Source organism: Calonectris borealis, chromosome 2 (assembly GCF_964195595.1).
Source record: "Calonectris borealis chromosome 2, bCalBor7.hap1.2, whole genome shotgun sequence".
Taxonomy (NCBI): domain Eukaryota; kingdom Metazoa; phylum Chordata; class Aves; order Procellariiformes; family Procellariidae; genus Calonectris; species Calonectris borealis.
In genome coordinates this window covers 98,404,041-98,428,327 of record NC_134313.1, presented here as the reverse complement: position 1 = coordinate 98,428,327, position 24,287 = coordinate 98,404,041, and the positions used below count along the sequence as shown (strand labels likewise).

At 42.1% G+C, this 24,287-nt stretch overlaps 1 protein-coding gene across 2 annotated transcripts in view; it reads left to right on the top strand.

Moving 5' to 3' along the window:
- ELOVL2 (ELOVL fatty acid elongase 2) overlaps window positions 1-23,639 on the top strand; it is a 50,297-nt gene extending 26,658 nt beyond the window's left edge. The window contains exons 3-9 of one of the 2 annotated variants that reach the window (XM_075140704.1): window positions 506-657; window positions 3,033-3,220; window positions 14,602-14,679; window positions 15,811-15,982; window positions 17,883-18,007; window positions 20,178-20,312; window positions 20,943-23,639. In XM_075140704.1, the coding sequence (XP_074996805.1) occupies window positions 3,131-3,220; window positions 14,602-14,679; window positions 15,811-15,982; window positions 17,883-18,007; window positions 20,178-20,312; window positions 20,943-21,071 (729 nt within the window). In that variant the 5' untranslated portion in view covers window positions 506-657; window positions 3,033-3,130 and the 3' untranslated portion in view covers window positions 21,072-23,639. The remainder of the gene's footprint in view (window positions 1-505; window positions 658-3,032; window positions 3,221-14,601; window positions 14,680-15,810; window positions 15,983-17,882; window positions 18,008-20,177; window positions 20,313-20,942) is intronic. The other variant, XM_075140703.1, reaches the window with a different exon arrangement.
- Window positions 23,640-24,287: the final 648 nt, after the last annotated feature.

Genomic DNA, 24,287 nt, shown 5'->3' with positions numbered 1-24,287 from the left:
AATCTAGTTAATTGGTTGCTTGTTTTATCTGTGAAAGAAACAGAGGTGGTCAATAGATATATTTTAATAAAGTTATGATAAAGTAATCAGCACTCCTCCTTCTCCTCAATTGAGTATGAACAGTAGCAAGGCATTGGTGCAAAAACATCTACCCTCTGCACCTGAAAAGGTCTGAATCTACTCAGACACCAACTGGCCAAAGCTGTACAGAAACCTGAATCAAAATGTTTCTAAACTTCACTGATGAAAGGCTGATACCTTTAAAGAGCCTGGGAGGCCTGCCACTCATTTCAAAGGAGCCAAGATTTCACCCCAAGGGTCTGGCACATCGTGGCCAGTGACCATGAATGAGCTTATTCACAGAGCAATCAGAGCTTGTGGGTGCCTGCTCCTTCCCCTGCTGTAGTCCAGCTTTCACACTGTGGCTTTATTCACTGCCTTAGTCTCAAATTCAGATGCTGTGTGGGTTCAACATTGTAAAAATAATCCTTTCTCCTATTGACAGCGTACCTTTATAGTACTTGAACATGGAGATCAAACCGTCAGTCAACAGAAATACTTTTGATGTCTCCTTCTTATGATAACTTTTTTTGAAATACACTCCCTTTCCTCTCCCTTCCTGCCACACAAAAACCTCCCTCTTCTTGTCATTCAGGGGTAAGTGTAAGTGGAAACAAAATAGTCATGTTCCTTGGCTGCCGTTTGTAAACCACTTTCTGCCAATAACTGTCTTACCCTTCAAGGTACCAAGGTTGGGGTGGAAAATAATGAGTAAGGGTACAGGTTTTAATAATTTCTCTTGAAATGGAAATAGTATAGATCTTAAAAATACTCGACACGCTGACCTGAACAAGCACACGAGTTCTGCTTTTGTGTGGATCAGCCCACATGCTTGTGGCCACTCATAACAGAGTGAAAACTTTGTGAGGGCGTACTGGGGCAGCATTTAATGCTGTTTAGTTTAATTTGTATTCTCATCTCTTCCAATTACTTTTCCTCTTTGAGCAAATGTGCTGTTTCGTTATCTACTGATGCCAGTTGGCCTTCGTGCAGGTAGCCTTTATGCACCAAGTGTTGCAGTCCTTGGATGGGGAGACCCTTCTTTACACAGCAGCCTTGCTGACATGACTGCTTTCTACATCTTCATTTAGGATACCAATTAAGTAAATTAAATCCTTATGCTCCTAAAACATACGCTAGATCAACACTTAGACGCACAACCTTTACGTGTCCTATGACTCCTGTACTCTGTTTAGAGCCCATACGGGAGGAGAACCTGTTCGGAGCTCACATGGGAGCAGAATCCCCTCAAAAACATCCGTTCCAGAGCTTCACATGTGGCTTGTGAACTTTGAGAGGGCTGTTGGAACTGTTTTACTCTCACACTGAGGCGATTTTAAATAGGTATTGAGATCTGAAGACAGAAAACAGGCTTTCTAGCTTGGTAATGCACAGCAAAGCAAAGCCACCCTAAAGGAAGGACGGTGCTTTGTCATAGATGGTTGTGCTGTCGTGACTGCTTTAATCCTACACTTCTCCTCTCCTAGAGGTTTTTGGGAGTCCAGAAGGGAGAGTCAAAACCAGGAGAGCACTGGACTTCCACAGTAACTTAGGTCTGGTTGGAAGTCTTTCCTGCAAAAGAGCTAATACCCCATACGGAGCCCAAATCCCAACAGACGAGTGTTACAGCCACTGTGATGGAAGCAAGGTGGGAAGTGGAGGGAGACTGTAATGAGAAAGAAAGCTGATGTTCATAGCCCTGTTCATAAGCAGATTACTCTCACTAACTTAAAATCTCACTTTACCTATACCCGTATGCATATATTTCTGAGGAAACAACAGTCGGAAAGAACACAGTACAGAAAAATTGCAATTGGTAACAGTTTGTTAAATGCTTGGGCACATTTGGTTTGTGCATCATCCATTGCCCAGTCCTTTCCAAATTCAACACAGGCAGAAAAATAGTAAAAAGTTTTTTTCACACGCTGTGAATACCTTTTCTTCTTTTACAAGTAATTTAAAACAGTTTCTAAGAGCAGAAAGAACTACTGTGACCTGCACATTAGCTTCTCACTGACTTATTTCTTCACTTACTCCATAAATCGTGACAGATTTAGAGTAACCTTTTTGAAAAACTAGCCATAATGCCCCTTGTTCTTTTCATAGATAAATGTCTGAAGATTGTTGTTGTGGAAAATTAACTCTAAATTTTGCTCCGTCTTGGGGGGGGGGGGGGGGCAGGGAAGAAAAAGAACAACACACTCCTTTCGCTCATGAAATCCAGTTGCTCATAGGACTACGAAGCGGTGCCTCCAGATTGGCATATAGGATTAGGCTTTGCTCATATACACCGAACTATCTGATTACTGCCAATGGGATTACTTGTGTGAATAAGGCAAGCAGGATTTGACCTTAATATTTCATTTCAGGACCAGGCAACTGGGACAGAAACTGTGAGAAAGCAAGCCCTTGCCTTGCCAAATATCTTTGATAACCATCAAAGTAAACATTTGCCATTTGTTTTTCTTATTTAATGCTTTTGAAAAATCCTCCCCTTGTATAAATCTCTTCTAGCAAATGTTAATATACCTTCATACTTGCATGGCAAATGCAGAATTAAAATAATATATGAACTGGTAATTTTACATGCATTCTTTGTATTTAGTATTATCTGCAAACTGTCCCTTGAGCAGATTAAGATATGATTTAATTAAATACTAAGTTAAAATATTAAATTAAATTTTAAAAAGCATACAGGAATGTTTTCTTCTTTTCCTTTTCCCTTTCCTGTTAAAACGAGGAGATTTAAGTGACCTTAAATTATTAGGGAATTCCATGCAGTTTTCAGCACACATTCTCTGAATTAGTATGCAGTTTGAGGGAGGTAAAAGCAATGGATATCTCTTGCGAGCAAAGCATGGCAGATTCCCTCTCACGCTTTTAGCAGACTTTTTTCACGACGTGATCTGCCTTATTTTAGCAACACTTCACCATAGCCTTCTTAATTGCCTGCTGCATGTGTTTCTTTTCAGATGCCAGGGTTAGAGGATGGTTCCTTTTGGACTCTTACCTTCCCACATTTTTTCTCACTGGAGCATACCTACTCTGCATATGGCTGGGCAAGAAGTTCATGAAGGATAGGCCTCCTTTCTCTCTCAGGGCTCACCTCATCGTATATAACCTTGGGATTACACTGCTCTCCTTGTACATGCTCATAGAGGTAAGTGTTCTTCCATGCAGCGAGGCTGAGAAAGGTGAGCAATATACAGTTTTTAGCAGAAATATCTTAGCAACAAGTAGTTTTGCTAGGAAATTTAACATCAACAGCAAAGTAAATTTAAGATCAAGAAGAGTCCCTTAGCAACTGGACAGTGAGTTGTACAGTATCTTCTCAGCTTAGATCTCGGCACGTTTTAACTGTCCTTCCTGAGCTACAGTCCACACCTGGGGACAGCTGGCTGCTACCAGGATAGTGTCTACAAGCGTGAATTTGAATGTGCAGCAGTCGCCCAGCTCAAACATGGCTACACCTCATTCTTCTGCACCCATGAATATGCCCATGGATTGGGTTTTATTCGTATGACTGTCTATAGAATGATTTTTCTATGTACAAATGCCCGTGTTTAAATGTGAACAGATTTGTAGATGAGAGAAAGTACTGATTTATTTATGGTATTGGCAATTCAATGTTATTTTTCTGCTCTCCTGACTAAGAAGCTTTCCTCCTATAGTCAGACAGTGAGAGACAGATGTTAAAAACCTGCCACTTCAGCCAAAAGCAAGTGCTGTGGGACTTGAAGGCTGAATATGGTCACACAGATTATTCCCCAAGTACTTATCAGGAAGGAACACGCTCACAGAAATCAGGATCCATTCAGAACCAGAAGAGAGGTTTGAATGCATCTGACAATTTTGCAACAGCAGAGGACTCAAACAGTGCTCCTCAGCAAAGATGTGTGTTTTCACCTCCCCAGTAGGGAGCAGAAGCTAAAAGTCACTATTTTGATATTATTATCTCAGCCTTGTGATAATTGAGGTACTTTTAATATTAAAGTGTTAACATGCATCACTTGTGGCCCTAAAAACCAAACGTTAAAAGACAAAAACCACAAAACGTTTTCTGACTTGGCTTAAAAAGTGACCCCAGGCACGAGAAGCCCTGCTGAAGGGTGTGCTTGATTTCACGGTGTGACCTGCGGAGGTGTGAGCTGACATTGCTGCCTTGCCTGCACAGCCTCACAGCATTTCTTGCTCCCTGGGCTCCCACCCACAATAACAGTTTCCACAAGAAAAATAAGGACCGGCTGTTCTGTCAGCTGGACAAGAAACTTGGCAGAAGCCAAACAGGACCCCAAAAATTTTGAGTTTTAAATTAATTTGAGCTAAACTCCAGGTGACTGGCCTGGTCAAAAGGCCATAGCAAAGGAGAAACCAGCACAACTGCTGGAAGGTTTGATGACTCCATACTGACTGTCCTCCAGAATTTAAATTAGCACTTTGATGTTTAAATCCCCATTTTGCTTGAAGGTATACAGATAACTGCCTTCAGTAGCAGGACTCAGCAAAAAGGATTAACGGAACAGAAAACAAAAATATTGCTCCCTTCCCCTTGCAGGCTGATTTGGCCTGCCACAAGTGAATGCATGAACAAAGGGAATTTTAACAGGTCTCACTTACATGAATGAAGCAAACTTGGTTTTTGCCACCTTCACATCCTTGTAGGAATTGTGTTGAGCCAGCTCCCCTTCAGTGCCCTGTCCTTGCTGAGGCTAACTTTGCTGGAGACAATCGCTGAGTTGCGTTAGTTCTCAGATTAGTCCCTGTAGAGCTTGATTCTGTAGCTGGAGGCTGCTGATTTATGCCTCCCAGACTGCAGCTGGGATGGCAGTGGCTCGTAGCTCCACATTCTGCATTTTTCAGGAACCCGAGGGACATCACGACTGATCTTCACTGCCAGCTGTTTTACTGCAGATTTCACTTTTAGCTCTGGACTGTCAGCCAGGCTGGTTTTACACAGTACAAAACACTCTTCCATAATAGCGGCTCTGTATTTTTTCGTAGTCTACTTGCCTGGTTCCTATCACAGCTTCTGAGAAGGAGCAGAATGGAAATTAAGACTTGCAGACCTGCCTGAGGTAGCTTGTACATCCCTGCTGAAGGAAAATAGGCAAATGGGGGAGCAGAAATCATCGTCGGTACTGAATAAAGTTATGGTGACTCAGCATTTCAAAATGTCTCATTTCCGAAGCTTCTCTCTGGCCCTTATTCTCTCTGTCTTTTATGGACAGTAAGCTCTTTAAGGGAAGAGTTACCTATATGTAGAGCATTCTGCACAGTGGTTTCTTATGTAACCACAGCTGATCCCTCCAGTGGTTATGATTCAGGATTAATTCCTAGTTAGAGTCATGTATAACAGCTGTCTTATTCCTCCATCCTCCCACTGCACCTGAACCCCTCTAGTCTCTGTAACAGAGATAAATCACAAAATATAAGCTCCATAATAGAGATCAACAACAACAAAAAACCACAACTAGTTATTGGCATTGCTGTTCTTATCTCTTCTTTGTTTTGTTTATAAGGGCCACGCGCCTTTTCTTGTGATAGCTCCAGAATGGAGTGGGTGCTTCTTAGACATTCAAAAGAAAAATATCTCGTTCAAAAGAAAGGGTGTATTTCCAAATGCAGACTGTCCCACATGATGGCTTTAATGAGAAACATGGTAAACCAGCTGGTGGGGGTACCTGTGCTGCAATTCTTCATCTCCTGACCTAGGTTAACTGTCCCTTGGCTACAGTTGATTTGTACAACATCAAGGCAAGAAGACAAAGGTTATAGCAAGGAGTCAGAACAAAAGGGCTGTTTTTAAATCTCTAAGGGCAGACTCCTCTTTTGAGCCAGAGCTCCATGCACTGCACCCCATGCACTGCACCATGGGCATGAAGTATCTGGGAGCCGATTTTAGCTCCATGAGCTTTGAGGTCAACCAATCCCTAAAGTACTTGGAACAACAGCTCCAGGACAACTCTAAGATGTGCCATTAGCATAAGGTCAGATACCTCTACTATCCCTGAGGGACAAAGTCTAAAGGAAAACAGCTCTGCCCAGCTGCCTACTGAGATGTCTCAAAATTTTTGTGGCGAGAAAGAGCTAGGTGCCTTTGAAGGCCTCCCAGAAGGGCAGTTTGTTAGACCTTAATTTAGACTCCTGAGTTAGGCAAATGAATTTTCTTGAAGTCAAAGGCACCTACCTCTCCCCACTGAATATAATGGAGAAGCGGGGCACTTTGCTTTGGAGCATGGCTTTTTCAAGTACCTGAAGCTTAGACGCAAATCCTGTGCTTAAATTAGGCAGGCTGCAGGTGCGCTGCCGAGGGGTCAGAAGACAATTCCCTCCACCCTTGCCCCATAAGAGAAACCTGCATCAGAGGTTTGTTATTGGTTGTGTACTCTTCTGTACCATTAAGTGTTCATAGACCCAGATCAAGACTACTGATCCAACAATTTCTCGTAACATTACCAAAAATCTGCATAAAGAAAAACAACCACCACCTTTTTATTTTAATAAAAATCAAAACTTTTAGCAATTTCACTGAAGAGAAATATGCCTTTCCTCTACACAAATCTCTGCCTAAGATTCTAAAAGTACCAACTATGAGCAGAAAACCAGCTTACTGTGAAAAGCAAACAGGTCTTTGCATATTTTAAAATTATTTCATGCACAAGTCAACTCACAAACCACACTCCAGGGATGCAGTCTGAGGTGCTAGACGCCAAGATAAGGTTTTGAAGTTCACCGCAGGATAAAACTGTCACAATTCCAATGATAAATTAAAACTGGAAACAAAGGAGACCAATGCTGATCTCTGAATTGTGAAATTACTCAGGTGAGAATACTCTCTCTCATTACATAATCTCTACCATGGTCTTAGGCTGCTTTCCCCAGCAGTAAGTATCACCTCTGCCCTATTTAAATTAAATGTCAGCTAGTCATCAAGCTCTCACCCAAGTCCTTTTGTTGATTAGGCACTGAGAAAAACAGGACACTGGCACCATCTGGATCAGATTAAAAAGGAGATCTAGAAGTATGTGTCATTAGCATAGGGGTGGCGTGATGCCTCAAGCTGCCTATATCCCCAGGTAGCTTCACGGACTTATTACAAATCCGTAGGATTTGTGAGCAAGCAGCAACATCCATGTGGGGAAGCAGGACTTGCATGTGAGGACCCCTCGATTCAGAGCAAAGGGGAAAGAGCAGAACTGCACAAGTATTGCAAGCCCACAAGTATTGCATTAACCTTTTTAGCGAAGCCAGAAGAAAAGTCTTTTACCTTAGAGGATAAAGAAAAAGGAGTAAATTACCTTCACTTTACCTTTTTCTAGGAGCTGAGAATTCACCCCACAGTAAGTCCAATTTCTGAATTATGGTAATGACTTGCAGATCCACAGGTGCCAAGATGATGTGAGGATTCCCAGGAGTACCAGAATTGCCTTCTCTGTATCCTCTGATAGCAGGGAAAGGTCAGAAGCACAATGCTGGCACGATCAGGGCCACCAGCAACCGTTTTTAGCCCTACACATTGCAACTGGGATTACATCTGACAAATTACTAGAAAGCCCCAGTATAATGCCTAGATTTGGGATAACAGTGGGCAAAATAAAAGGAACAAGCCAAAAATAGAAAGAGCACTTAAACTCTGTTTTATTCCATCACTATAATGGCTGACATCAGAAAGATTTCCTTCCTAACTGTGCAAGTGTTAAAAAGATAGAGCTTGAGTAGCAGAAGGTCTAAGTAAAGTTTTAACAGTGTAAGTGATGAGGAAGGGTAAAAAAGACATAGATCCTAGCTGATTTGAACTGTCCTGGAATTTTACTATAGAAATCCAACTTCAACATAATGATTTTTTTTTCTAAGATTGTAATAAATGAGTGTTTACTCCTTCATTAATTGTTCAGAAGTTAGCAAATGTAAATATAGCAGAGAAGTAAGGAGTGATTCTAGATCCATAAGGACTGGTGCTTGAAGTGAAAGCTTCCTTTGAAGTAATTGTTTAATTAGGACAGAAAGACTGTTTAAACCTTAGAGGAGCAAGAGGAAAAGAACAAAGTGAGAAACTAGAAGAGATCAGATGCACTCTTCTATCATTTGGAAGAAGGGAGAAGTGAGGAAAAAAAATTAGACAGCAAAAGGTCATTGAGAGTGCAGTGTAAGGCAGTGAAATGTAAGGACAAAAGCAAACAGCTTTTTTAAGCAAGAACTTTGTCTGAATAGAGTTAAATTCCCAGGTGTTCTTCTATCTTAATCAACTGATTTGTTTGGAAAGCTGAGGAGCTGACTTTGCTGTCCTTGCCTGCAGTTATTCTAGCTGGACATGTTGTCCTCACTTCTCAGTTTTCATCCTCTGAGTTCTCCATGTCTTTTCCACTGACCCTTCTAAGCTCTGCATTTAGGTAGAACATTTAGCCTGTTCACCAAAAAGGCAGTGCTCTGGATCTCATCTGCACATTCAAACAGAATTCTTTTGAACTTTATTGGAAATCAAAAGTGAAAATTCATACGATGAGGTTTTTCACATGTGCAAAGCTTCTGATTCCATCACTGGTACCACAAAGTAACATATGGGAGCTATTCAGAATAGGAGATGTAATCAAAGATTCATGGAAAATAAGCCTAGAAGGGATTTCTTTTAGCCTATTCCACTATCCCAGACAACAGCAACACACAAAAGAATTATCATTCATAACTAAGTTCCAGTCATTTTGAAGTCCTTAGTTCACTAATCCTTCTAGCAGTCTCCCATTTACTTAAGGGGTATTAAATGGAACTGGCTGGGAGTTTCTCAAAACATGGCTTTACATTTGAAAGAGTTTTTGTTGACAAAAAAAAATAATTCAGACATTTATTAAAACTTCATGTTGGAAGGGGCTCTTATTTTTGTCACTGTGATATGAACTTTCTGACCTCAAAATAAGAAGAAAGCATGGGACCACTTACTTCCTCTGCTCCAGAATAACCAGTATCCTTCTAGTTAGGATGCTCCAGCAGGATAAGAGATCCAACATGGAGTCCAGCTGTACATATTGCAGGTCAGGATAGCAAACCCCAGTCGGTGTATTACAGAATTAGTCAATCTTTTTCGGGGAACACCGTGCATGCAATTATTGGACCTCTAACTAGACCCATGGCGAGATGGAGAGCCTCACCAAGAGGTAGCCCAAAGCATGCTCTTTACATTTTTGCCCCCATAAAAAAATACCTCGACTGCATCATAAAGAGGGACAAAAAATATTTTAATTGTGAAAAATCCTGTGGGGTATTTCCTATTCAGCACCTGTTTCCCGTTTGACACAACACTGCTATTAAGTTGTTACATTTGGGGAAACCGAGGCACTGACCAAGTGGCAGGGCTGGGGCTAGGCTCCTGGAATCCCCCAGCCCTGGGCTGAACAATCTAGCCCACTCTGCTTCCCTGTGGGGTTTATGGTCTTGACAGACTACAGCGTATTTGAGATCTTCAAGTCACAAGAGCAGCAATGTGGAAACGCAGGCTGTTCTACATCTCAGCTATCATCTAAAATCTGGGTTTATACCACAATTCTTGGAAGCTCCTCTGAAAATAGACAACCTATACAGAGAGATATTCTTCAACAAATACTATTCACAGATCATTTTATAATTGAACGTCCTAGCCAGAAAACCTGCCTGAAAGCTTTCTATGTATTGTTTAAGACTGATTTAATGGTAAATCAAGGATGATTAACTGTACCTTCCTCTATTCTTCTACTTATCATGTAAAAGTGCAATGGCCTCAGTAGCATTGCGGCATGCCTTCACTCCAGCCTCTTAGGGATAGGAAGACAATTCAGATGTTGAATGCTTATGGAACTGAGCCATGTTACAGTCAAGGAGCTGATTTCTCCCTTTAAAAACTAGAAAAGGAAAGTCAGATGAGATGATGAATATCTGGCCTCTGTTTTTAGACACTAATAATCTTCTGAGGCATTTCATTCCAAAATTCACTTAAAATTAAAAATGCAAAGAAAACAAAGTCATTTCTCTCTCCTTCCTGAGACACTGTCCTGAGTGTTTGCTTAGACATCTTTTCCTTGGGATGTGGCCAGCAGATAACTGCTTTTAGGACTGTTTTGTCCAAGTCTATAGATCCAGGGAAATGCTGCCATTCACAAGGACTAACACAAATCTCCTCCTACGGCCAAGGGAAATAGGTGCAAGTTAGACCCTTCTTTCACTACATAGACAGATTAGTCTCCTTACTTACTTTAGCAAGACCTCCATTGCTTGAGAACAGTGGTCAGATCAAGTTGTTTTAATTGGTCTGAGGGCTGGAGTCCCAGGGAAAACCCAGTAAAATCTCATACACATAATAATGTCAAGAGGCTTCTTGCTCCATTTTTTCCACAAGAAGGACACTAGTGTTCATCCTCCCGCTCTGAACTTTTGAGAGGAATTTCCATTATTTGAATACTAATTCCATTATTAGTTTTTGGCTTCCCCTTCTGAACTGTTTCCGGACAGACAGACAATATACCAGATGGACTATTTCAGCTGGAAGGGACCTACAACGATCATCTAGTCCAACTGCCTGACCACTTCAGGGCTGACCAAAAGTTAAATCATGTTGTTAAGGGCGTTGTCCAAATGCCTCTGAAACACTGACAGGCTTGGGGCATCGACCACCTCTCTAGGAAGCCTGTTCCAGTGTTTGACCACCCTCTCAGTAAAGAAATGCTTCCTAACGTCCAGTCTGAACCTCCCCTGGCACAGCTTTGAACCATTCCCACGTGTCCTATCACTGGATACCAGGGAGAAGAGGTCAAGAGATTTTTGAAAATCAGTCTATTGCAATCATATACAAACCAGAACGTTTGTGAAGCAGACTAATCCAAAGATTTAAAATAGCAAATGTTTCTAGCAAATTTCTGTGAACCTGAATTTCACCTACTGTAGCAGAAAATTTTATGAGGGTTAGGCATCTTCAGCAAAGAAAAAAAAAAAAAAAAGAGTTAGTTGTTAAAGGAAGAGAAAAAGAAGTTGAAAGAGTAAAGTGTTTTCGCAATTAGAACCTGAAAAAAGCAGATTCCCAAAGATACATTAAAAGAGAAATGAACAAATTTGACCAACTTAAGCATAAGCAAGCTATGAATTTACAGACATAGAATGCAATAAAATCAATCCGGTGAAATTGTTTTAATTAATCTTGAAAAAAAAGTTAGAAATTGCATATCTTTCATAAGCTAAAATTGTTTAAGAGCTTTAGATTAAAAAAATGTTATAGGCACATCGCATCATAGATCTAAGCTACAAAACATCATGTAAAGTGTGAATACAGCAAAACGCAAACTTTATCTCTTACCTTAACAGAGCAATAGAGTGCATTTGCAATGGCAACTTATAGTTCCTCAGTAAAATCAGGAGAAAGAGTCCTCCCTAGTCTATGACATTGCCTTGCACAAGAATGGAAACGCAGTCGTCTCTTCTCCTTCATTTGTTTTCAGGGTTTTGAGGTTTTGTAGGTACCGTGGTTTAACCCCAGCTGGCAACTAAGCCCCACACAGCCACTCGCTCACCCCCCCCCCCGGTGGGATGGGAGAGAGAATCAGAAGAGTAAAAAGTGAGAAAACTCGTGGATTGAGATAAAGACCATTTAACAGGCAAAGCAGAGGCCATGCGCACAAGCAAAGCAAAACAAGGAATTCGTTCGCTACTTCCCATCGGCAGGCAGGTGTTCAGCCATCTCCAGGAAAGCAGGGCTCCATCACGCGTAACAGTGACTTGGGAAGACAAACGCCATCACTCTGAATGTCCCCCCCTTCCTTCTTCTTCCCCAAGATTTATATGCTGAGCATGACGTCATGTGGTATGGAATATCCCTTTGGTCAGCTGGGGTCAGCTGTCCCAGCTGTGTCCCCTCCCAACTTCTTGTGCACCCCCAGCCTACTCGCTGGTGGGGTGGGGTGAGGAGCAGAAAAGGCCTTGACTCTGTGTAAGCACTGCTCAGCAGTAACGAAAACATCCCTGTGTTATCAACACTGTTTTCAGCACAAACCCAAAACATAGCCCCATACTAGCTACTATGAAGAAAATTAACTCTACCCCAAACAAAACCAGCACAGTGGGTCATGATTTCAACTCCCTGCAATCACAAGGGCTAGAGATGGTCTCACTATCACCACCTCTCACCTATAAAGCCAATGAGGGTTTCATTATAGTTAACTGAGAAAAATAAAACAGCAAGAGGCAATACCATTTACTTCCTGCTCCGATTAGTAGGAGAGGTTTCTGGCAGAGCTGTTAATGCTCGTGTTTGAGGCCATGCCTTACCAAAGCTCCCAGATGTCACCACTGCACCCTGCTGGCATCCAGGATGCTGCCTCCAGATGAGCTCCTGATACTCCAGCACCGTTTGACCATACTGCTCCCAGCCAAGAACAAGATGACAATTCCATTTGCTTTAGCATTTCTCAAGTAACAAGGCAGAGTCGAGAGCAAATCTTCAACAACAGCCTGTCAACAATGCTGTACCTGCCTATTCCAAATGTCTCGGTTTGGGGATCACTCACTCACCTCTCATTTGGAGAGAAAATCCAAGGCAGGAGAGTGCACAAAGAAGGCACTGAGAGGAGCTACCCAGAAAAGCAACCATGCAGTAACGTCTCCCCATCCCTCATGAAGCTGCTACCTATTACCAGCTATAGCATCGGCACAGATCTGGGGACCAAGGACATGCCACAGGAGGGACAGCTGGGGAACTGCATGCCCTCTGCCCCCTACTCAGAGAGCAGAAAATGACCCCTTTTCCACTCAGCTGCTTTTTGAAAGATAATAGAGAAATGAAGTGGCATAATTTGCTTTTCTCAAGGAGTTTTCACTCCCTTCTCTTCATCCCCTCTGCAGGTTAAGTTAGTTGAGAGGTGCAACCCATGCCTCCCCTTCCCACCCACCTGCCACAGCAGGGAAAGCAGAGGAGCCCACATGTCCCAGCCCTGCGTGCTTGCAGACACAGCACCCAAGCAGAGGCCAACTTGGCAAGACAAGTTATGATCTCAGCTGCACTGAGTAGTTCTATCAGGATCTCTAGCTGGGTTTTTGTTTTCCCTTGTTTTTAGACTCCAGTCCCATTCTGTTTGGTTTGGTAACCTCTGGCATACACTGTAGGCAAATCCACCAAAACACAAGCTGTTCCAAAAAGGAGTGGGTTTGTTTTGGTTGTTATATAGCAGTTATCTGCAAAACACTCATTTATTGTCTTTTCATCTCTCTCTGCAATCTCTATGGGTTATTTTGGCCACACACATCAGCTATGTTGGAGTTACAGGGAGAATCACAGGATTGCAATTCAGAGGAAAAATAATAGAAGACCCTGGCTCTCCAGGTTTTATTGCTTTTTAATGTGAATTTATAACAAGCATTCTGGGCTATTTGCTGATTCTCCAGGTAATATTACTAGTAATCATTTTTTTAATGTATTTACTATAGGAATTAATTTGGTTTAATCACTGAGAATATCTCTGCTTCACTTTTGTATAGACTGTCACACATTCAACACAGGAGACCACTTTTCAGTCTGAAGTGGAGAGAAAAGTCTGTACAGACACCTTCCCTGTGAATGTAGTGCCAGAGTTAAAAGAAACCCACTTCTCACAGCATCTTGCAATTCTGCTTATCGCGTAACTTTGACGTATTTCTTCCACCATCACTCACTGCATCCTCTGTAGAGAGGGAAACAGACCCCAGAACATAAATTGCTTAATTTGGCCCCAAACCCCACTCTTCATGTATTCAAGAATAAGCAAGACCTTTTTAAAACCAATGGACTCTACACAGCATTTATAGACAACAGATTATACTCCCTATTCCAAAAGGGCTGCTGAATGCTTTAGGTGGTCATGACTATAAAAATATTCCACATCAAAAGTCACCATATGGCTTTCTAGAAACCTTCTGCTCCATCACAGTGTGGTAGCCTGACATTTCACTGCTTTGTCTGCTTCCCAGCATGACATGCGCTAAATCTAAGAAATGACCCGTGTGTCTATTCATGTCTCCATTCAGCACTATGCCTGCTTTCCTCTACTTCCTCCTGCATTTAACAGTGTAGGATAAAGAGACGTGTATGGCATTAGGAAATATTTCTCCCATGGCACTACTTTGGCTTTGCCTTCTGTTTGCTTGCTTGGCATCAGGGAATTTTTCTCAAGGACGGTTTTGCACAAGTAGCTATGTTAAGCTCTGTTCATACTGCTTCAGGACAGAGATACAATATTCAAACACGAGCTTTGGAGTGAGGATCTCTGCACTAAGTAATGAGAGATTTTAATGGATACCCTGAAGACTCTAAAGATAGAGAAATGTAAGAGGTATACCATTTCAGTGTGCATCTCCAACACAACCCGATGCCTTTTCCATTTCAAAACAAAAGATATTAGCAAGTTGTCTGGTTTAGGAACATCAGTTCATGGAAGGAGTGGGAACCTACCGTACTTCTGTGCTGCTTTTTTCAATAAACACAGAACAACTGCAGGGGTAAAAGCAAACTGCTACGTCTGTTCATGAACATAATTGCTGTGTTTTCTGTTCCAGCTCATCCTTGCCACATGGGAAGGAGGCTACAACTTGCAGTGCCAGAACCTCCACAGCGCAGGGGAGGCCGACATTCGGGTGAGACACAGCAGCAGCTCAGCCCCCAGCATCCGCAGCAGTCCTTCCCTCGCATCCTCGGAGCGACACTTCTGCCTTCACGGCAATTACAAGGATGTTACTGATGATATCTTTAACATGAGGGTTTTAATCAAGATGTCTGACAGCTGGTAGCAAACAAGAAGTGTTATCTTTCTGATTCAATACAGATGCATCCTTGCTGTAGAAAGCATGACAGGGAGTATTTTGAAAAGCCATATATCAAGATCTGTGATCAAAACAGAGTTGCCTGGCTATTAAAAGAGAGAATACAGATCATTTAAAAACTTGGAACAAAAATCAATCATCTAAAATGTAACGCTTGTTGGGCTGTAGCTGGAAATGGATTTAAGCCCAACTCTAAACTCTGGAAAACTGCAGAGACATTTTGCTGGCTTGGCTCATCTCTAGTTTCAACCCTTATTTCTGCATCGCAGCAGTTCTATGTATTAACCCTCTGTCATTCCCCACATCAGGCTTACTTTCCAGATAACATCAGAGCTCAAGGGCAGAAAGATTGGTTAACTCATATAATTTTCCCCAACCCTCAAAATTTGTCTATGTTATGGCAGGGAAAAGGTCAGTTAAATACCTTTTCCCATCAACAAGGTGTTTTCCCCCTTTCTGTTTTAACTGTCTTTAACTGTCCTGGGACATATCCTGAGCTCTGATAAAGTGTCTCCACTCTAGAGAAGGGTATATTCCATTGTGTTGAGTGTCAGATTTGGATTATTTAGAAAGAAGCATCTGCCAGAATCTGTTCAGTGCCATGAAAGTATAAATGGTAGCACTAAAAAAATAAACAACCCACAAAACCACCCACAGACTGTATTTTTGCTGAAAAAAACAACAATTAGAAAACCCTTCCTCAAAGTTTATATATCTTAAATTATATTTAGATAATTAGATATTTATATAATCACATTAAAATTGATGCATTTTTTCTAACCTGCTTCATAAATAAAATTGAAGCCAGAGCTTGTGCTCCTCCTTTAATAGGACATTAATGCCTTTTAGGAAGTTGCATGCCTAGGGACTGATGAAGTACAGCAATACTTAAGCCCTTTTATGGACAGATATTGATCTTCTGCTCCTTTGTTCTTGCTTGTGCAGGTAGCTGAGGTGCTGTGGTGGTATTATTTTTCCAAAGTAATTGAATTCACGGACACTATCTTCTTTGTACTGAGAAAGAAAAGCAGCCAGATCACCTTCCTTCATGTGTATCACCATGCCACTATGTTTAACATTTGGTGGTGTGTTCTGAACTGGATACCTTGTGGGCAAAGTAAGTCTGTGTTTGCTTCATCACCTGGGGTATAAGTCACCTGTTGCTGGAGAAGAATTACATCACCATGCAAAACAAGTGTATCACTGACAGCATCATTAACTTTCATAGCCTTTCAGAAATGCTGAACACCTGCAGATCGCAGTAAAATTAAAAGCATGGTTAAAAGTTCAGGGCAAAAAAATATTTGAGTGTTAGGCCCTAGGTTTTCCACTTAGCTGCCACAACCCCTCATATTTACTTCTCTTCAAACCACTTTTAGACAGGGTAACACTGGTTGGTAGTACACGTGAGCGATCACATACAAGACCTACTCCAAGAGCAGATGTAGGAGGAAATCATGACCCTAGTAAAGACAGCGTCAATCACGACAAATGAACTCAATAGCATTTTTACAAGTTTGTATGCATCTATCTAACATTCTGTTTTAGCAAGATACTTTACTTACATAATCGCTAATTAAAACACCAGTTTGAGTTTGTTCTGGTTTAAATGAGAACACATCTCATTCAAGTAGTAGAACTACTGGACAGCCAGAACTAATCGATACGGTCTTACATTTCATATCGAAATAGCAGAAGTAACAGCAGCCTTTGCCTTATTATATTTTGCATTCAACGTGTTTCACAACAGTAATCTCTAAACAACGTGGCTCTTAGGAGGATATTGCAACTGTTGTCATCTCCTGTGTTGAGGTGGGGAAGATGTTTGGTGCCACAGGCTGCTCACTTGGCATTTGTATACTAAGTCCAAACAGCAGAGAACTGCTTCAGGTGTCTCACAGGCACGCTTTTCCAAGGCTTTGTACAGCCAGAGGCTTCCTATGGGATTGCTATCAGAGTTGAGAAGAAAATCAGTTTTCTTACTTTGAGCTTTTAAAGGGAGTCACCTCAGTCCACTGTAAGATTTTGTAAAGCAACTTGTTGCAGGTGTTTTTCAGAACAAAAAGCAGAATTCACATTTGTTGACACTTATTTTGGACAGCACAAAATCAAAGTAAATCACTGTTATAGGTAGAAGCAGAGAGCAAGGATTTCATTGCAATTACAAGCTATTTCTAGAGAGATGTAAACAAATTAGCAGGAGTTTGTGCTTTCTATTGTGTCTGAACATATTCCCCACACTTTGCACTAGCTTTCCACTATCATAATTAACAGAGTGGAAAAATCAGTAATTAAATAATTAATCAGTAATTATTAATTAATCAGTGGAAAAATCAAAACAATTGGTGAGACCATCTTGTAGTTGTCAAGCATTGCCAAGCACATGAGCATACAGCAGATAGAGTAGTGCTGCTACTTCTCAATAGTCTGTAAGGTACAGAGGGCAATTCATTTGCTCTAGAATTAGTATTTACTAAGTGTAGGCAATTAGAGTGGCAAGGTATTATCTGGGGTGAAATTCTGGAAATCTGCATCTAGCAGAAGAGCCACTGAAGAAAATGAGCGCGGTGCTCAAACACAGCCACACTAGGCTAGTTTAATTCAGAGTAAAGCCCTTACTACCGCATCAGGGAGCAGGAGAGCGGGTGCCTCCCAGGGCCCTAAGCACCCACAGCAGTGTTTAAAGCTTGCAGCAATAATGGAGAGACTCATGCAAAGAAGAATGTTTAGGAGGGAAACAAAAGCAATAACCTGTAAGCTACAGAATGGAAAAGTGGAGAAAACGAAAAATACAGGATGAAAATACAATATTCAGCATGAGAAAAATCCTATGGGAAGTATCATGCAGTTTGTCAGTTGTCCGTAGGACAGCATCTCTTCACATCAGGGATGTCTTTAGCAAAGGATAAGCACGGAGGGAAAACTTACCGTATGCAGGAGACATTGCTAACAGTAATATCTTCTCTCACTTTTTAGCAGTTGGTATATAAAATGTTTCCCTTGTTGGATTTTTATAGGTTTCTTTGGACCCACTTTGAATAGTTTTATCCACGTGCTCATGTATTCTTATTACGGACTGTCAGTCATCCCTTCTATGCGCAAGTATCTGTGGTGGAAGAAATACCTCACGCAGGCACAATTGGTATATATCTATTTTAATCTCATTTTTAACAACCAGAAATCCTTCACAATACCAGAGTTGAATGATAGATAAATATTGTCATTTGCAGAATTAAGCCAGTTAGAATTCAAATATAACAAAACTATCATACAGAATAAGTCACTAGTACAGCTTATATAACTTCATAAAGGAAACTATGCTCAGAAATATTTTCTACGATACAGTAGAAACTCTACAGTCCATAAAATTCCATTATTTTTGAACTCTTGCATAGACATTGCTTAATCACGGCAAATGGACTGATTAAAAAGTTATAAAAACTGTCTGACAGAGCCAGCTTCAGCCGCTCCAAGACGGACCCACCGCTGGCCAAAGCTGGTGGCACCTCTGTGTTAACGTATTTAATAAAGGGTAAAAAATGCTGCAGCTGAGAGAGAGGAGTGAGAAAATGTGAGAGAAACAGCCCTGCAGACACCCAGGTCAGAGCAGGAGGAGAGGAGGAAGGGCAGAGATTCCCCTGCAGCCTGTGGAGAAGACCATAGTGAAGCAGGTTGTCCCCCTGCAGCCCGTAGAGGACTACAGTGGAGCAGATATCCACCTTGCAGCCCGTGGAGGATCCCACGCTGCAGCAAGCGGACATGCCTTGAAGGAAGCTACAGCCCATGGAGGACCCCACGCAGAAACAGGCTCCTGGTGGGAGCTGTGGCCTGTGGAGAAGAGCCCACAGGAGCAGGTTTTCTGGCAGGACCTGTGGGGGCCCCACACTGGAGCAGTCCATTCCTGAAGGACTGCACCCCATGGAAAGGGCCCACGCTAGAGCAGTTCTTCAAGAACTGCAGCCCATAGGAAGGACCCGTGTTGGAGAAGTTAATGCAGGACTGTGTCCCGTGGGAGGGACTCCACACTGGAGCAGGAGAAAAGCGCAAGGAGGAAGGAGCAGCAAAGCCAAAGCAATATGGATGGACTGCAACCCCCATTCCCCATCCCTCTGCACCACTTGCAGGAAGGAAGTAGAAGAGTCAGAAGTGAAGTTGAGCCTGGGAAGAAACAGGGGCTTAGGGGAAGGTGCTTTTAGTTTTGTTTTATTTCTCACTATCCTTCTCTGTTATTAATTGGCAATAAATTAAATTAATCTTCCTGAAGTCAAGTCTGTTTTACCTGTGACGGTAATTGGCAAGTTTTACCATTTACCTTCCTGCCTTTATCTCGGCCCACGAGCTTTTTCATCTTATTTTCTCCCCCTAGTCTGCTGAGGAGAGGAAGTGAGAGAGCAGCTGGGTGGGCACCTACCACCACACCGTGGTACAATTACAAAATGCAAAATGATGTAAACTAACTCTTAGACAAGGCAGAAGTGGTCTAACTTCTAAAAGTCTATCCAGCAGTTGCTGTACCCAAAGAGCTGAGCCACATCAAAAGCTTCTGTCAACAAGATATAAGGCTTGATGTGAAATAAAGTTCCTTTCACTTTTTTTATCTTAGGCCCTGTTCATATTATTTGGGAGTTCCGATGTTTGCAGTGAGCTTAAAAACGCCTGTGTAGAAATGTGTTTAGCAAATGCTTCTTCTCTGAGCTGAGACCATCCCTGCAATTGAAACACACTGCCCTGTTTGAAATGCACCTCAGCACGCTGGATTGAGGACACACTCAGCTGGCTGGGCAGAATCAGAAGCACCAGTGTTGGCTATGGTTCACAGTCCTAAATACAGCCAGCCTTCTGCAATTCCTTCTCCATCTCCTTTTTGCTTTATTTGTCCCCATCTTAACTCTGTTAATGCAAATGCCAGCCTACCTGAACTTCTCCTCGGACCTGGGTTTTCCATTTTCTGTTCAGACCCTGAAGCCTTCAGAGTTTTCTCGAGTTTCTGCCCAGTAACAGAGACAGCGCTGTACCTGGCACAACATGGTCTAGAAGACAGAACAACCCCTATTAAAAAAAAAGAAGCTTTCGTTTTGCCAGCTAGGCCTATAAGTTCATTTTTAGAAATCTCTGACCCCTTATGTTTTTTTTTATTTCATAAGAGCGCTATTTTAACTTAACCCTCACAATACATTCACAGATTCAGAAAGGGATAGTTTTCAAGAGTACTCAAACTTTCAAAGAGCAGGACTAGATGACATTGTTATATCTGATTTAGCTAGCACCGACCCTTTCTCAGCAAGTACTCATGCATGATCTTTCCTCCACAGATCCAGTTTCTGCTCACTATTGTGCACACACTCAGCGCAGCTGTGAAGCCATGTGGATTCCCATTTGGCTGCCTCATGTTTCAGTCCTCCTACATGGCCACATTGGTCGTTCTCTTCATAAACTTCTACATTAAGGTAAGCAGTCTTCCAAGAGCTCTCTGACGAGGGTGGGGGAAAAAAACAACTTTTTAGATAGTCTTGATGAACTCACATGTAGAATGAGCATCAGTACTTAAAATATGTTTGTATTAAAAGATATACATCAGTTAAGAATGATAGATACAGTAATGTCTTCAAGAGACAGTTATTCAATAATGATGACCTCCCCATTGCAGACCAGCTCCTCTGCACTTGTATAGCAAGTCAGGTACCACATGCAGGACTTAGGAGGTCTGAATTTGCTCTGTTGGGCAACTTTTTGAGTCTTCCTCCCTCCTTGGGAAAAAGAAACAAGCAGCTCTGTCTTTGCATTGTTTATTTCAACCTTTTCTAGCAGAGACTGCTCCAGCCTGCCTGCATACATAAAGCTTCTAGTGAAAAGGGCTTAAAATCTCTTTTGACATCACGAAGTATTTTAGTAATACTAATAAGGTAATATCACCCACAGCAGTAAAAATAATATATTTCCTTTAATACAGTCTGAAGCAAATATATACATCTGCATCAAACACCACCAGACAGCTCCATTTTACAGTCAACCATAAGTAGTGTTGGGGGGGGGCACTAAATAAATCCAAGTATTTACTTTGGATTTTGCTTTTATAGACATACCGGAAAGCACCTGCAAGAACAGCCATAAAGGAAACCCCTGTCACAACAGAAATCAAGAACGGTTTCCATAAGGACTACTTTGCTGCTGCCAATGGATTCCTGAACAATAAGAAAGCACAATAATTATAGTATTTCCCATGATTTAAAAAAAAAAAAAAAAAAAAGAAAAAGACTGAATTACAAGCTTTAGCTTAAAACCTGTTTGGTTACGTTTATCAGTTCTTTGTACCAGACACTTGTTAATGTACTGCTATTTAGGTTTTAACAAAACTAGTAGAATTACTTGTCCTGTCAAAAATCACCATCGGAACAAAGGCGGCCAAGATCTTTCTCATATGAAAAAGAAAACCTTTCTGATCTCTAATGCTGACACAAAAACGCCTTATAAAACACTTGATGCATAAATCCATCAATGCCTTCAAAAAGTTAGGACTCTGTTCAGACTAACACGGTGAGCACTTTTGGTGCATGTGGGAGGTCTTGAGGCAAGGCTTCGCAGTGCACCTAACACATTCAGCTAAACCGTGGCCAAGGTCAGGAAAAGGAAGGGAGGAGAAGAAAAAAAAAAAAAACAACTGTGAGAATCATATCTTTTCCATCACCATCCCCCTCTTTGCTTCTTCCCATCCATTCCCCAAAGCACACTCCCTCCCGTGAACACCAGCGAGGTGCAGCTGTCCCTTTGGTCCTGTAGGAGCCCTGGGGAAGGACATAACAGAGGGCAGAGCCCAGGTGCACCATCCCATAGTTTGCAGACAGACATGCACTGTGCTCACCTGCTTTACATTTGTGCAACCTGACTCAAACAGCACGAAGGCTGGCAGGAGCTTGCTATTCCAGGGGGCTGGACTGGTAGCACCTGGGACTGCCCAGTACGGTATTTAGAATACATAATATCACTCAGTGATATGGGATTTTGAGCTCTAGTCAGAGCAAAACAAGTTAGATGTGCTAAATCACTTTAGATGTGCTAAATTAATAGGAGTTCTGAGTAAATGGATTTTGAAAGAAATAGGAGCTCAGAAACTTAATGAAGATAAATCCTTTGAGTGTAAATGTGCACAAAGTTAATCTTATACAAACACTGCTAATCTGAAGCAAACTGACATGCCATATATTAATAGACTGGAAGACGCAGAAAATCTTAAAGTGAATTCAGCAATGAGCAAATCACATTATATAGGAATTACTATGCTAGGTGGGCCTTGTTCAGACTGGTCTCCAACTGGATAAACAGATGGGACTGAGGCACAATCCTCTGTAGGGAAAGCAAGGAAATGTTTGCTGTCTGCAGCTGTAACGGTGTGTCTCTGACAATAGCCAGTCACCATCTTCTCTGCTTCAGTTAGCTGCAATTACCTCCCACTTAAATGGTTAGAAATGAAGAATACCCAAGGTTAGCTTTGAGGATCTGTTCTCGCCCTTTTCTCATTTAGCCCACTTCAAAATCTCTACTAAAAGCCAACACGGCCTTTTTCCTCTCCCTTTTTCACAGTGAAGTAGTTCTGGTCTCTTCCAATCTGGTGTGTATGAATTCTCTCAACAAAAACACCTTTTGGAGTCTTCCCAGCCCAGCAAGCCCCCGGACTGAAGCAGTTCTGTAAAGGGACCGTGTCCTCTCCCTCCCGTCACCCCATGGGGTCCCAGGGCAGGAGGGGACAAACCACGTGCGCAGCCAGCACAGAGGGACCAAGCCGCCGCAGAGGAGAGGAGGCTGTCCCAAATCCTGCTCCTCCAATTCTTCTCTACCTCCCAGGTCAGTTGTCCCCTCTAGATGACCTAGATGTCATCGGGGGGTCTCGGAGGCTGCAGGAAGGTTTGTCCCAGGGAGCGGTGCGGGGCAGCCAGCCTAGCTGGGAGCAGCCGGAGAGACCGCAGCCAGGAGGGCTCGTGGATAGGAAGGGAAGGGGCTGAGGAAGTGGTACAGGATGGGGGAAGAACACACTGTTTTGTCCAGCAAAAGCAAGAGGAGAAAGTGGCATGGAGAAGGGCGTCTCAGGTCGGAGTTGAATTTAAATTTGTGCTTGGAAGTCCCATCGGATCCCATCTGCCTCCAGCCGGTTCCTGCTCCATTACAATGTGGATAAAACCTTTCCAGCAGAAAACTGAAACCCCCACAGTGCTGCAGCACAGGCAGTACATTTGAGCAGCCACTAAATTGCATCGTCGTACACTGGGTAACCAAAATAACTGCAATATTCAAACACTTTTGACAAGATAGCGCGCAAGGCAACTAGCTGAACAATTCATCTAAGGCAATCTACAAAATGGTCGTGTGGCCCAGTGTGGATTTTAGGCTGAGCGGAGTCCATAACCTTTTGATGGCAAAGCATGCATTTGACTATCAAGGTGGACAACGTCAGCATGCTAAGTGTTAAAGTTTACTACGGCAACCAAACCCACAGATATTGTCTTTTGTTTTGTTGAAACCTCATTTAAAAGAAAAAGAAATAAATAAATGCCTTACTTGAAACTCAAAGGGCTAGGGGTGGGGGGGGAAGGAAAAAATGAAGATGATCTCACCTTGCAGATCCAGACTGGCCAGGAAGGCTGGAATCAGGTATGTTTTAAATTATTCAGATCTGTCTTAACATCTTCAAAATGCTGCAACTTTGAAGAAAGAGAAGCGTTGACTTTTTAAACTGATTTTCCTGTAATACATAACACTGTAAATAAACAAATTTTACTATCAGGTTGTCTCCATTCCCCTTTATTTAAGGCATCAAATTGCTGGGAAGTAGCTATGCGAGACCACTTTTGTTGTGAAACTTTTTCAGAAAATTCTTAGGACATTCACCTCAGACTGAGAAACAACTTTACACACCAACCCCATGCACACCAATGTAAAGCTCCCCTGTGTTTTTTGTACCACTGTTGGCTGTGCTCTGCCCTCCCCATTGACTGGGCAGGTGGTATTTCTGCATATTGTGCTCACACACACACACACACACTAATCAGGGTGATAGGAAACAGTTTTCTACAGTGTGCAGACACAGCATGTTTACACTTTCTACTTGAGATACCTTTCTTTGGTAGACTGAACATCCCTGTCCCTCCCAGGCAGTCCTGCTTCTTAACAGTGGCTCGACTGGCTCCCACCTTTGCTCCTGGGTTTTATTTCAGATGCGTGAAGTAGATGATGCAAATACCTCATACTGAGTTTGCCTTTTCCAGCACAGAGAAAAACACTTCCAGCCCAAACTTCAGTCCAGACAGACTTGTTAAAATTATCCTGTGTTGTTCTGCTGCCTCCCTGTTCCCAGGCTCTCTTGCCTTGCAGATTTGGGCTGGTGAGATTCTTTTGATTCATCTATTATAAATAGTTAAAAAGAGCAGTCT